Raw genomic sequence first — 12972 nt, forward strand, 5'->3', positions numbered from 1 at the left:
AACTAGACACATTGTTACCCAAATTATATTTTTTATATAAACTCAGTTGAGTACGAAATCCTGGAAACCTGAGTTCAAGAATATTCAAGTTACTCATGTTCTGAATTGTTATAACCCTCCTCTGCTTCGCACCAGCACTCCTAACACATCACCTATGAATAACTAGTATGTCAGAAAGTAGCTCAAAAGAAACTGTCAAAATCACCTGACAAATCTTCCTGTAAACAAAACAGAGGTCAGTCACCTGTTTTCAATTGTCTTTGTACATCACAAAAGTGACATTTATTGACCCAAAAGTGACATTTCTTGACCCATCATTAATGTATTTATACAAATCAATCAATAAATATATAAATTGCAGGTATTTGTAGGTTTTAGTCTGTGCTTCAGTGAAAATGACAGATGACAAAAAGGCAAACCGTTTTAAGTTAGTACTTTATTAGGATTAAACAAACATGGAACGAAACAGACATATAACATTTTAGATGGTATAATTTTTCACTTCTTCTGGTGCTTTCTCAGGGTCCCCTCCTGACTCCAGGTGCAGGTTGTTGTATGGATACTGCTTAGGTGCCTGTAAAAGTCAGGGGAACAAAAACATTTTCAAACGTATGTAATGTCACAGGTTAATTTAATGTCAATATATCCATGAAGACTAAGTGAGGGTTTCTGTTCCTAATCTTGAACCCTAGAAGTAGAACAGAAAATGTGGTGGTTGGCAGCTTGGATACTGCTGGGCCTATACACTGAGGCACATTAACATGCAAAGGAAGTGTGGGTGTACTACTGCTTGTAGTTTGCAATTTATACTACACTGTTATACTATTTGTCTGTACATGTATGTCCCACACATATTAATAGCCTCTATTTAAGTAACATTTTCCAGCAGTTTGAAAAATTCAAGTTCCTGGAGAATGGCCACCCTGTCTGTGTTTAATGTCCTCTATTTTAGAGTCAGCAAACTGTATGGGATAAGCACCCCAAACAAAACCAATGCTGCATTTTCTTTTCTTCAAGAACCACATTTTTTCCATCCATTACCTTGTTCAATCCTACTCCTGTTTTCACCTAATAGCATGATACAAGCCCAACAAAACCACCCATACCTTTTGTGTTTAGAGTGTATAATCTTAGAGGAACAAAATATCTCTGTGACTTCAAAACATTCTGTAATCTTCGAAAAATAACATCAACTAGGATCAAACTTAGCCTGGTGACACCAGCCTACGTATTTCCGCCTGAATTGATTTCAAGCTCATACTCAGTCTGGCCCAGCCCCATTGACAATCGTTTCCAGAACTCAAAATTTTGCCGGACCAATCAGCGAACAGTTCAGAGCTGTGACGCAAAACTCGCCTTGCCGAGTTGCATGTAGTCCAGCCGAGTTTGTAGTTTAACAGTATAGCAAAAATGGCTACGGAGGAATAGACACGAAAAGCTATCGGAGAAGTTGTTTCAACTCTCGAGAACATCAGAAAATTAAAAGGAGAACAAGAGTATTTTCTTGTTAGTTTTATGATTGGAAAGGACGTCGTAGCTCTTCTCCCAACTGGCTTTGGGAAGAGTTTAATCTACCGAATGCTTACTAAACGTTGCTGATTGGTTAAGGGAACTCCAATGATTTTAAACCTCAAGATAAGCACCCGCCCATCTTGGAAACCAAAATGCATTGGGTTGGCCCAGACTGACTGACGGAATGAAATGGAGTCACAGTCTGGTAACGGCCAGGCTAGATCAAACTGGCACCTTGGCTTAACTTGCACTTAAGCAGTGACAGTCCCGCACTTCTTTTTCTTTCTATGTCGTTTTTCTATTTTTTTTTTTTTTTTTATGCAGTATTTATTGTTACACCAGGTTTTATTGCTCTTAGCTTGACAGTTCTCTCCCTTGTACGGTGCTTTGGACAAAAGCATCTGCTAAATGACTAAATGTAAATGTAAGATAAAAGGACAGTAATGTGTCCCAACCAATGCATTGAAGTATGGCAATTGCCCTCAAGTAGTTGACAGATACCTGTCTAAAACTATAGAAGAAACACTCAAATAAGCTTACCACAGGTTGGTAAGATGGGAATTTTTCACCAACGTAAAACATGAATAACATGAACCCCACAAAACCCAGTAGGGTTGTGTACATGGTCTTCCAGTCCATGGCCAGGGGAGATGTGTCAACTCGATTCCTGATGTACATATCGAAGTCCCAATGCATCTGTAATTAAAGAAGAAAAAAATAGAAATTCACATGTGATATCACTGATATGGAAACCCATGCACGGCTTATCTAGATAGGATATTCTCCTGTCACTTGTCATTACCGGCTCTCCCCAGTTCCTCCTGAAGTCGGGATGGTCCCATGCATACCAGGGGTCTCTCTCATGTTGGGATTTGTCGGGCAGCATTGGGTAGTCTCCAAACCTGCATACAGAAATATATATGCAACTCCGAACTTTATAAATGTTACTGAAACTTACGATCTGAAACAGTCAACACACTCTTACCCCATGCCATCATCCGGATGAGGTTTGTAGTCTGTTAATGTCATGTTATACTTCTTAGCAGCTGCAGCCATCTCCTCGGGAGTTTTTGGATATGGGCCAGGGAGCATATCCTTTGAAGGTCCAGAGGCTGTCGTGTTTCAAATGTAGGATTAATGCAAATACAAGAATGAGATTGAGACCTGTTCACTTTACCAGCAAAGTCAATGAGTTAGCTTAAGTTAGCATGCAAACACTGAACCAAAAAGACATATAAAACATTACATTTAATTGGAAGGCACAATCTATAGTTTATGTTTACTACTTACAATGTCAGGGTCGTACTGTCAAATGGACAATAGTGCCCATCAGTGATAACGGTGACACTACTGAGAGCTAGTTAGCAAGCTGGCGTCTGTTTACATGTAGAATCTAACTTACTGGCTGCTTAGCTGGTTAGCCAGCCATCTCTGAAGGTTAGCTGCCGGGCTAGCCTACACAGGTCATAAATAAAATGGGATACCGACATAGTTATAGGACAATATTTCATATGTATTAATTATGTTTAAATAACAACCTACCTGCTCTTGCACCGATAAAAGCATTTGTAAATCCTTGCCCTCTGGCCTTCAAAAGGGCCCGAGCCCACTGCCTTGCTCCAAGAGCGGCCATCTTCATTCAGTATTGACCTGACACTGATCGAGCTTGTACGCATGCGGGGAAAATTAAGGTACGGTAAGCGAAAGGAAACAAACTTGCTGAGTCGTGATAGGAACTTTACTTCTGGCATCGCGGAGCCTCCCTCTATTACATAAACGTTCTCTTTTATATATATATTTTTCGTTTTGGTATCTGAATAGGGCCTATAAATGATCTGACGCTTTTTATTGAGCTTCTCAATATAATAAACAAGGCTTCGTGGGGAAATGTAAAACATTGTGACATTTTATCAGGCAATTTGTAACACTACCTTGCAATTTGAGGGTCCTTGGGGTCCTTGAAGACACGTGTTTTTGTCTTGTATTTCCTGTTAGAGCGTGGTAGCTGTGTGGGGCATCATGGCAGACTTACAGATGAAGATTCTCAGAAAAAAAATACAGAAAAAGAATGATAAAAACAAAGAGCGCGGAATGCTAAAGAAACTTAAAGAGGCCGAAAAGGAGGAGCTGGTATCAACTGACGAGTCTAAGGTTGATTTGGCGGATGAAACGTTGCGCCAGTCAGAAGGTAAAGCGGCCGCAAACCCGAATGATACTCCTACCAGTAAAGAGTCTGCTCCGACTTCTATCGGAAAGAAGAGGAAAGTTGCTGCCTCCATTGACTCTAGTGGGTCGAAAAAAAAGAAAAAGAAAGATTTGAAGGGAGCTGAAGATGACTGCTTGCAAGAAGATGAGGAGTCTGAAACGGCAGATCATGAGGAAAGCGAACAGCCAGACGATGAAGATGACACGGAAAATGAGGTGGACAGTAAGAGTGAAGATGGAAAAGGAGATAGTGAAGATGGACCCGAGCTCCCGTTAGGACTTTCGGGCGCATTTGAAGACCGTTCTTTTGCATCCCTTGCTGAGTTAGTGAGCGAGGCCACTCTGAAAGGTATAAAGGAGCTGGGCTTTGAACACATGACTCCGATCCAGCACAAGAGCATCCGACCTCTGCTCGAAGGAAGAGACGTCTTGGCTTCTGCTAAAACAGGTAGTGGCAAAACTTTAGCCTTCCTCATCCCTTCCATTGAGCTAATTTACAAACTGAAGTTCATGCCTAGAAATGGAACTGGCGTTATCGTATTGTCACCCACACGAGAGTTGGCCATGCAAACGTATGGTGTGTTAAAGGAGTTGATGACCCATCATGTACACACATTTGGGCTTATAATGGGTGGCAGCAATCGGACCGCAGAAGCTCAGAGGCTTGCAAATGGCACCAACATACTAGTGGCTACTCCGGGGCGACTGTTAGACCACCTGCTAAACACACCTGCTTTCATGTACAAGAATCTCCAGTGTCTGATCATTGACGAAGCAGATAGACTGTTGGAGGTCGGCTTTGAAGAAGAGCTAAAGCAGATCATCAAGCTGTTGCCAAAGAAACGTCAGTCGATGCTGTTTTCAGCCACACAGACCCGCAAAGTAGAGGATTTGGCCCGCATTTCTCTCAAAAAAGAGCCGCTCTATCTTGGTGTGGATGACAACATGGAGAATGCTACAGTGGATGGACTGGAACAAGGCTATGTGGTGTGTCCCTCTGAGAAAAGATTCCTCCTGCTCTTCACCTTCCTGAAGAAAAATCGCAACAGGAAGTTGATGGTGTTCTTCTCATCCTGCATGTCTGTGAAGTATCACTATGAGCTGCTCAACTACATCGACCTGCCAGTCATGGCCATTCACGGCAAGCAGAAGCAGACCAAGCGTACGGCCACCTTTTTCCAATTCTGCAACGCAGACAAAGGCATCCTTCTCTGCACTGATGTAGCTGCCAGAGGCTTGGACATCCCAGAAGTTGACTGGATCGTTCAGTACGACCCTCCTGATGATCCTAAGGAGTACATCCACCGTGTCGGAAGAACCGCCCGTGGACTCAACGGTCTCGGCCACGCCCTGCTGATCCTCCGCCCCGAGGAGCTGGGCTTCCTGAGGTTCCTCAAACAGGCCAAGGTGCCCTTAAGCGAATTCGAATTCTCCTGGACCAAGATCTCTGACATTCAGGCACAGCTGGATAAGCTGATTGAGAAGAACTACTATCTCCACAAGTCTGCTCAAGAGGCCTACAAGTCATATGTCAGGGCATATGACTCTCATTCTCTCAAACAGATCTACAGTGTTGATACTCTCAACCTTCCAATGGTGGCCCTGTCTTTCGGCTTCAAAGTACCCCCCTATGTGGACCTGGGTGTTCACTGCAGTAAGGGGATGAAGATGCAAAAGAGAGGTGGTGGGGGTGGCTTTGGCTTTCAGAAGTCTAAGAACTTCCAGAAGGCCAAGATCTTCAAGCATGTTAACAGGGGAGGCAAGGGAGATGGAAGGCAGTTCTCCCGCTGATGAAATTGTTGGATGTTAAATGTACTAAATGTATTCATCAAATCTGTTTTCTATTCAGTGTACTCAATAACATTCAGTGTTCATGATGTCTAAAGGCTGTATTGCCATGTGAAGAGAACTGTCAATTACAACATTAGTTTAATATTTGTCTCTGGATAGAGTAGTATATTTACTCTGTAGGCTCATATCTTCAAAATGTTATTGATATCATGAAAAATTACAAAAATTGTAATAAACCTATTAGATCTGCTCCATGTCATATTTTATTTAACAGTTGACTCTGTTGTGATTATCTTTACTTGTAATTCATGTTTTAGACTTGGAGTAATGCAATAGTTTACACTGTTGTGCATAATCCTGGTGTATCCATTAAAATTGGTTCTTTGGTAAGAATTTGTTTATGAGTTATACATGTGTAACTATGAACCTGATATGGACAACGTTACCACTTCACCCCCCAACACACACAAAGAAAGTACAGTTATAAATGTTGAATATATGTTTATTTACTGTTTCATAATCAATATATTGTGATGGTTTTGTTGTTAAGGCCCAAAAGGCATCATTGAGAACAGGTCCTGGATGTGACTTAGTCACTGTGAGGGGCTGGTGGGAGCCAGGGTTCTGGGTGAATGCACTGAAGCCCGGAACCTTCTGAATCCCGACCCATCTGATCCAGCTTGGGTGCAAGTGGAATTTGCATTTACCAAGAGGTCATCACTCTGCCCCTCTTGGTGACAGTCACATCCTGTTTGCCTTAAATGATAAAGGGGGACGGGGTAGTGGCATTTAACACAGCAGCTTTGCTATGTCCTTTTCCACCTCCTCTATGGGATAGTGCAGCTCATACCTAAGACAACAAAGAACAGCATTCAAGGTCAATTGTAGCGTCTAAAGTGACATTTTAAAAGTCAAATGTTTTGTGTGTAAATAAGGCATACCTTTTGAATGGCAGACCATTAGCTGTGATGAGGAACTTCTCAAAGTTCCACCGAATGTCATTGACTTTTAATGGAGACCAGTAAAATTTCTTCATGTCTCCTATGACAGGATTAACATAAGGTAATGTTTCCTGGGAAGAGCAATAATGGGTAATGTTAAAAGCCTACTGTTTGAGCGAACAGGTTGTTGTTCTACTATGTCCTTGTCAGCTTTATTCATGGGATAACACAGTGTATATTGCCATACATATTTAATGAAAATATAATCACTTTTGAATGCCTAATAACAAGCACAATTAGATAAAGATCCTACCTTTAGATAGGTGAAAAGAGGTTCCTCACTTAACCCATTAACTTCAATTTTTTCAAATATGGGGAACTTAGGGACAAAACCTCCGCCAGGTCTCACATACTTCAGGATGTTAAGTGTCTCGTTATTTACCTCTAAGAAAGAGTATTAATGAAACATCACAAACACAACAAGCTATTTAAAACTCTATACTATTTCATTTCACCTTTAGTACAGAATGCATTTTATATTTTTGTCTTTCACACATATTGCATTTGGGTTTCCTGATGGTGATGATTAATGTGACATATATGTGTACACTGTACAGCTCTTTTTAGTTTATATTTGTATTACTCAATAGCACATAAAACTTACCAGGGGATTGTAGACCAAACTGATTACATGGAAATCCAAGGACAGTGAAGTTGTGGTCACCAAATATATCCATTAGTGCATTCAGTCTGTGGTACTGAGTAAGGAACCATTACATTTGACATAGATGTTTACAAAATATAATCGCCAAAATAGATGTTTTCAATGTTTTCAATTATCAATGTGGAATATAAAAAAAGTCAGAAATGTAGAACTGAATCCAGTTGTCATTACCTCCTCAATGGTTGAACCTCAGAAGGTTGCCAGGTTAACAATCAGGATCACCTTGCCCCTATAATTACTAAGTGGCACGGTTTGACCCTCCAGGGTGCCCATGGAGAAATCATAGATCGATTTCCCTTCCATAATCACACAAATTAGGCTATTGGCTGTAAATCCACGATGATAACTTGGTGTTGGTCCACTGTTACCCTGTCGGTTCCACTTCTTTCAGTGTGCCATAACTCTTGGCTCAGCAGTTGTTCTGCGTGGCTGGTTCCATTGTGCTTGTGTCCAGGGGTGAGTTGACAGGGTAATTATTTGTTCAGTGTTTGCATAGGTATGCGAATCCCATTGGTCATGCATCTACGTTTTTCAATGGACAGGTATACATGACGGAAGTCATTCAAACGTGTCTGTTTATGGGAGGATATAACAGTTATAGCTTTATGTGATGCAATGTAGGCCTACAACCATGTAAGCTACATTGTTTGTGATATAAGTTTTGTTGTAAGTGTAATTTAAAAAGTAAAAATGTATCCTCTAATATACTTTCCATGTTTTAAATTAGTTTGAGCTCGTGTTTTGGATTTATGCCTCCAGCCCCCAAATAAATGCAACATTTCTGCTGCGAAAGCAGGTACCATCCTTTCATTTGAAAACGGAAAAAACGGTTACAAAATATGATCTGAATTCAGCCGAAACAGCAGGTGGCAGTATTGATCCATGACTCGTTTGGCTTGTTCATGTAAAATATAGAAGGAGTGCAGAAGGTCCAGAGCAGGATGCTACCTTGTTATGTCAAATATTAATTACCAATCCACTCATATTCCTGAAGCAATGGATTCAGAAACGGGAAAGTCCTCAAAGTAAGCTATGCATTTGTTTTTACTTACTCAATATATCTTTCGAGTAGCCCAGTGATCCGTAGTATTCTGCAAGTTGATTAACCAGGCTCACAGATGACATGAAAACAAAATGCATTGAGTGAGTGAGTAAGTGAGTGTGTGTAAGAGACTAAGGTTATTGTTATTTTCCTGTTGAAGTGATCTTCACGAGACTGTCAGCTGAAACATTTCCTCGTGCTGTTTACCGTGGGTCGTCAACATCAAATCATCATTTTGCCCAGAGACCATCTTTACTTAGATTACGGGAATAATGCTAACGACTCTTTCCTAACCAGCCAGCATACCTTTGCTATGTCTGTTATTTTCAGAGTTTTTGCTGTAAAAGGTTTACTTGCTAATTTGTGTTGCCCCATTAATTGTTTATCATAATGCATGTGCTACCGTGGGTGTTCGTTATTTAGTTCATCACAGGTGGTCAACGAATGTTGAAAAATAATGTAAACACTGATTTTAGTATCACATGAATATTCAAAATGACTAAATATTCAAGTCTTACTTAGACGGAAAAAATACACCAGTGTTGAATCTTAGTTGTATTTGTTTCATAAAGCAGAGTAAAGTTGGGATTGTAAACAGCCAATGTAGCCCTCTTCTGTTTGTGGACAGAAAGGCCCATTTAAGTCTTGCCGTGTTCTTTTTCAGATATCAGCTACTAGATTTGCCCTGGGAGGATGTCTTAGTCACACATGTTTTCTCCTACCTTCCCTTGCGACACTTGGTTACCCTGCAGAGGGTCAGCAAGCAGTTTCGTTCCTTCATCCAGGTGTATCTTGCAAACTGCCGAACGTTTGACCTCAGCCAGGTAAAAGCAACACAGCCTACGTAGTCTATTTAAAGACAGGTTCGCACGAAGACCTTGTTTGCTTTTAAAAAGGACAGGGGAGACTACTACTGTCTACTTTGCACCCAAATTAAATTGCAACTTCTATAACTTACGTGCTGCAGTACTCAGCTGGTTGGAAAGACATGTGAAAACTTGATATAGGTGTACTGTGGTAGCACTACAACTAAAAATAGCATGATGACACAGATTCTGACACTGACCGCTTAACTCTAGTATGAACTGTATCCTGTATTCTCTATTCCCTACCTAATTTTCCAAAACCAATTCTTGATCCAGTATGTGCAACCGGGGCGTTGAATTCGCTGATTTATTTTATTGGTTCCAGCGTGAACATCCTTTTCTTCATCCTTTACATTTTTAAAATATATTTAGTTTGGATTTTTTTGTATGCATATACCATAATTATTTTCCACCTTTGGTGGTAGATGTGATTCAAACGGTTCTCTAGCTGGTTCCAATCTGTTGTTTTTTGAAAGTGATGAAAGCCTTCTGTCTGCAGGTGGGGCCTCACATTCCCAAGGAAGCCTTCTGCTCCATCCTGAGTGACAACAAAGTCCTCCAAAACTTATCCGTCCAGAACTGCTCTGATTGGATCTCTGACAAGGAGCTCCTCCCCGTCATCGGCCAGAACCCCCACCTGCAGCGGGTGGACATGCGCAGCTGCGTCGGCCTGAGCCGCCACTCACTGGTGGCCGTGTCGCTGAGCTGCCTGCGCTTGCAGCACCTGAGCCTGGCCCACTGCGAGTGGGTGGACAGCCTGTCGCTGCGGAGCCTGGCCGACCACTGCAAGGGCCTGCGCTCCGTGGACCTGACCGCCTGCCGGCAGCTGAAGGACGAGGCCATCTGCTACCTGGCGCGCCGCTGTCAGGCGCTGCGTTCGCTCTCCGTGGCCGTCAACGCCAACGTGACCGACGAGTCCGTGGAGGAGGTGGCCAAGAGCTGCCGAGAGCTGGAGGAGCTGGACCTGACGGGCTGCCTGCGGGTGCACAATGAGGCCATCAGGTGAGCTGTCAGTGACCCTCTTCCCGCTGGGTCTTTTCTGAACTGCCTACATGCTTGGGGCTCAGGCCTTGAACGCTGTAAAGCGACTTGAGACGATGTCAATTGTTAATGCCACTATATAAATGAACAAACTAAAAATATGATTGAATTGAGACACTGCTGGCTGTAGTATGGAGGAGGGGAGGGGTTTGTGTGTGTATGGGTGTCTTCACAGCTTCTCAAAGACATTTGATTATCTGAAATTGGGGTTTGCTGTATGTCTCTCCATAAATACATTTGGGATTATACACGCGTAAATTTGGCAGGTATAGTGTCTCCAGATATACACTTCAGTACGTCTCAGCGTAGTCCAGGTCAGTCAAGAGTCCTTTCATGACAAACAACTTATAACAGGACCTTTTTTTTCCTGATGCGTTTGCAGGACTGTGGCCGAGTACTGTCCCAAGCTGCGCTCGCTGAAGGTCAACCACTGTCACAACGTCACTGAGTCCAGCCTGGGTGTGCTGCGGAACAGGGATGTGGAGATCGACGTGGACCCACCCCTGCAGAGGGCCCTGGTGCTGCTGCAGGATGTGGTGGGCTTTGCCCCCTTCATCAACCTCCAGATTTAGGCCTTGTGGGCTCCTGAGGGTGGGTTGTGTGGACTGTGACAGGTATGTGAGATCATGTCAGGATACATCCCATGACTCCTTCCTCAGTGTCAACATTTGTGATGTAGCTCTGTGGCTTTTAGTTCTGCCATTGTAAAAAGGATATTATATTATACGTTTTTGCATCCTCACACATTGAAGGAACTGATGATTTAAGCTGAACCATGTTCGGTTAATCAATAGTAGGAAGGGATTCGTGCACTGTGTGACTGCAGGATCAAAAAAAAGATACTTACTGACTGAACTGTGGTGATGCTGGTTATGCTAACCCAGGTTATTCCATGTCTTCCAGGTTTCACCCACACCACTGCTCATTGTGAAGACCCCCTATCCAGCCCAGTGTTAATCAGTGCAATAACAAGCGTTTATCAATAGGAATCTGAAGTGGTTATGGGAGTTGATGAACTGATTATTTATTGTTTGATGCAAATGAACACAATTCACTGTGTGGATACCTATTGCACTTCAAGTAACACTTGGTTTGAGCTGGCCTTTTTATCTTCGGTGCCGATCCGCTATCAGTAAGCATGGTGCGATTTACATGGTATTAGGTTATGTATTTCATGTCGTAGGAGTATTTCTTAAATACTCTGTCACTTTCAGCACAGGGTAATGCATTCTCTGTGATAGGTTAAGTTTAATGAAGTGTTTCTTCATTTGCACAGGCATAAGACTGATGAGGCAAACCTTTGCACCTTTCATAATTTCTGTCACAACTGTATTTGTAAATATTTAGCTGTTGATACAAATGGTTGTCATACCTAGTTTTCACATTTAAAAGTTAAGGATTCTCCTGGTGTTAAGCTACACTGAAGCTTCTTATAATGCCTAATCCCATTTAAAGAACTTCATGTTGTTTACTCCACTTGTATGTGAGGATTTATGTCAAGACTGCATATGTAGGTTTAACTATTCTGCTTGGGTTTATGTCTTAAGTCCCCTTTTACATTTCATTGTTCCAGCTGTTTTCAGTTGACCTAAACGTCTCTGTGTCTTTTTCTTTATAATTCCTCTTAGTTTAGGACAAGGTGCAGAAGTTAATGGCTTTCACAAATGCTATAAAGTATTTGCAATATATTACCCACGTATGCAGTTAGATAGATATCTGTGTAGAAACTAAATGAATTGCAAGTTAACTGAAACACATAGTCAAGTAATTAAAGTAAATAGATAGGGTTTTCCTCACAAGTCAACAAAATGGTTTTGTTATCTTGAAAAGGCAGTCCAGTTTCAATTCTGTTTATGTAGCACATGAACTGGTGACATTCCTCTGCCAGTTTGTGTTTCACTAGCCTTTACCTCAGTTCATTTTTAAACTGTAATTTCCTTTTCTCTGATTTTTTTTAGAAAATGTATCTTCTTTGCATTGTAAAATAATCTTTTGGTTTACAAAACACATTATGATTGAGGATGTTTGTCTGAAATTCACCAAATGTGTCCAGTGGTCTGTCATAGTATTATTCTGTGGCATCATTTTATGCCCAGAGTATACCTCAGACACTTCTTCTTTGGAGGCTTTTGTTGCAACTTGAAAATATGATTTGCGGATATAAACTTTGTTTGCTTTTTGCGATGTACAGTAAAGGAAAACATGATCACCCTCAGAAGTTTTTTGTTATTTATTCAATGGATGGAATGTTTAGAATACTCTCCTTTGCATTATGACAATAAAACAATTGGGTTCTATTGCGTAATTTAGCTGTTTCTGATTGGACGAGAGACGTTCCATGCTATAGGTTATTCGTCAACATACCAACAGTTACGGGACTTTTCACAGCTAAAAATAAATCACTCCGCGATGAAAAAATTCGCGATGATAACCGTTAATTCAAAATTCTTAAAATGCCAAACCAAGACGTTGACAATGGAACTATTTTGTGTTGCGGAGAAACAATGGCGAAATAAACCATTTTTAATCAATAACTTCGTGTTGAAATGTTAATTTGTTGATGATCCCACGGGTGTTGTTGCCTATGCCACTCGGCCTGCGGTCTCGGTGGCTACGGCCGAACACCACCTGTGGGATTATCCCTTACCTACCCCACTCCCACTCGTGCTATATTGCTTAATTATACATTGTCTAAGAGAATGTAAAGTAAATCTTACAATATTTGTGGTGCATGAGTGAGTGTGTGATCACAGGCATATATCGTTCATTCATTTTTAAAGATCAGACTTGCAACTAATTTCTTTTGGTGCTCGAAGATGGACAGGAAACTTTTTAGACCTAAGCTGTTTG

At 41.5% G+C, this 12972-nt stretch overlaps 4 protein-coding genes across 4 annotated transcripts; 2 read left to right on the top strand and 2 right to left on the bottom strand.

Annotated features, from left to right (window-relative positions):
- Window positions 1-418: 418 nt before the first annotated feature.
- Window positions 419-3178, bottom strand: ndufb8 (NADH:ubiquinone oxidoreductase subunit B8). Its single transcript, XM_080835775.1, has 5 exons — window positions 3055-3178; window positions 2498-2624; window positions 2315-2414; window positions 2053-2208; window positions 419-574 (listed from the first exon to the last, which is right to left on the bottom strand). The coding sequence occupies exons 1-5, from the start codon at window positions 3149-3151 to the stop codon at window positions 482-484; spliced, it is 573 nt and encodes a 190-aa protein (XP_080691901.1). The 5' UTR covers window positions 3152-3178; the 3' UTR covers window positions 419-481.
- Window positions 3179-3518: 340 nt separating this feature from the next.
- On the top strand, window positions 3519-5901 carry ddx18 (DEAD (Asp-Glu-Ala-Asp) box polypeptide 18). The gene has a single exon (XM_080834479.1). The coding sequence runs from the start codon at window positions 3532-3534 to the stop codon at window positions 5506-5508; it is 1977 nt and encodes a 658-aa protein (XP_080690605.1). The 5' UTR covers window positions 3519-3531; the 3' UTR covers window positions 5509-5901.
- Window positions 5902-6252: 351 nt separating this feature from the next.
- Window positions 6253-7476, bottom strand: gpx9 (glutathione peroxidase 9; the record flags this gene model as incomplete). Its single annotated transcript, XM_080835045.1, has 5 exons — window positions 6253-6358; window positions 6450-6580; window positions 6763-6893; window positions 7114-7207; window positions 7345-7476. The coding sequence occupies 5 exons, from the start codon at window positions 7474-7476 to the stop codon at window positions 6298-6300; spliced, it is 549 nt and encodes a 182-aa protein (XP_080691171.1). The 3' UTR covers window positions 6253-6297.
- Window positions 7477-8023: 547 nt separating this feature from the next.
- fbxl15 (F-box and leucine-rich repeat protein 15) lies at window positions 8024-11668 on the top strand. The gene is made up of 5 exons (XM_080835294.1): window positions 8024-8198; window positions 8880-9039; window positions 9581-10083; window positions 10505-10736; window positions 11026-11668. The coding sequence occupies exons 1-4, from the start codon at window positions 8128-8130 to the stop codon at window positions 10692-10694; spliced, it is 924 nt and encodes a 307-aa protein (XP_080691420.1). The 5' UTR covers window positions 8024-8127; the 3' UTR covers window positions 10695-10736; window positions 11026-11668.
- The last annotated feature ends 1304 nt before the right edge of the window (window positions 11669-12972 follow it).

Source organism: Sprattus sprattus (assembly GCF_963457725.1).
Source record: "Sprattus sprattus genome assembly, chromosome: 3".
Taxonomy (NCBI): domain Eukaryota; kingdom Metazoa; phylum Chordata; class Actinopteri; order Clupeiformes; family Clupeidae; genus Sprattus; species Sprattus sprattus.